The sequence below is a fragment of the Eurypyga helias genome, unplaced genomic scaffold (assembly GCF_000690775.1).
Source record: "Eurypyga helias isolate BGI_N326 unplaced genomic scaffold, ASM69077v1 scaffold42746, whole genome shotgun sequence".
Taxonomy (NCBI): domain Eukaryota; kingdom Metazoa; phylum Chordata; class Aves; order Eurypygiformes; family Eurypygidae; genus Eurypyga; species Eurypyga helias.
The window spans coordinates 1-1176 of NW_010255485.1; the positions used below are offsets into that span (position 1 = coordinate 1).

The 1176-nt window shown below is 51.8% G+C and overlaps 1 protein-coding gene across 1 annotated transcript; it reads left to right on the plus strand.

Moving 5' to 3' along the window:
- Positions 1 to 5: 5 nt before the first annotated feature.
- TPBG (trophoblast glycoprotein) lies at positions 6 to 650 on the plus strand (the record flags this gene model as incomplete). Its single annotated transcript, XM_010153333.1, has 1 exon — positions 6 to 650. A coding segment is annotated over one exon (645 nt), but the record flags the coding sequence as incomplete, so codon positions are not given.
- Positions 651 to 1176: the final 526 nt, after the last annotated feature.

Sequence of the window (1176 nt, forward strand, 5' to 3'; positions counted from 1 at the left end):
CCCTGCGCAACCTCAGCCGCCTGGAGCTGACCGACAGCGGGCTGGTGTTGCTGCCCGCCGGCATGTTCACCGCCCTGCCCGCCCTGCGGCATCTGGACCTCAGCAACAACTCCCTGGTGGGCCTGCGAAACGTGTCCTTCCAGGGTCTGGGCCAGCTGCAGAGCCTCAACCTCAGCAACAACTCCCTGGGAGTGCTGAGGAACGACACCCTGGCCCAGTTCCGCAGCCTGCCCGCTCTCCGGCGCATCGGCCTGGGCCTCAACACCTGGGTCTGCGACTGCGCCATTGAGGACCTGGTGGCCTGGCTGAAGGAGAGTGACCAGGTGGAGAGCAAAGAAACCCTGACCTGCACCTACCCTGACAAGATGCATGGCAAAGCCCTGCTGAAGATCAGCAGCTTGGACCTCAACTGCTCCGTGCCCGTAGACCTGCCTTCCCAGCTACAGACTTCGTATGTCTTCCTAGGGATAGTCTTGGCTCTCATCGGGGCCATTTTCCTCCTGGTTTTGTACTTGAACCGAAAAGGAATCAAAAAGTGGATGCACAACATCAGAGATGCCTGTAGGGATCACATGGAGGGCTACCACTACAGATATGAGATCAGTGCGGACCCCAGGTTAACAAACCTCAGCTCCAACTCGGATGTCTGACGAAGCACCGCAGACGCGGGGCAGCGCACAGTAGCTATGCATGAAAAGTAGACTTACGCTTTACCCTCGTGCTTGCTTCCCTCTCCCCGGAAAAATCTCGGACCTGCTTGTCACACGAGGGGGATATGCCCTCCCTGTGATGCCAAGTTCAGTTTTGTTTTGAGACGCTGGGCAGCTGCGCATGGCGTTGGGCTGTATGTACGAAACAAGCTGCTACTTCTTTTCCTCCTTATCTGTCTGCACTTGTGGGAAGTTTTTCTTCAAGGTCTCAAAAAAAGGATTCTCTCTGGTGCTACAGAGGTACCAGGGTTTATAAACTGATGCAGACACTGTTCAACACAAGCTGCCTCAACTTTTTTTGAAAAAAAAAAAAAAAAAAAGAAAAAAGTTAAATTCCTCTGTGCCAGTTTTGATCTTGTATATGTGAACTGTAATGATGACGATTCCATGTCATAAACTACCTTGAGATTAAAAAAAAACTCAAGAAACTTCTTTTAACAACTCCTCTGTTACAAAGAAGAAAATC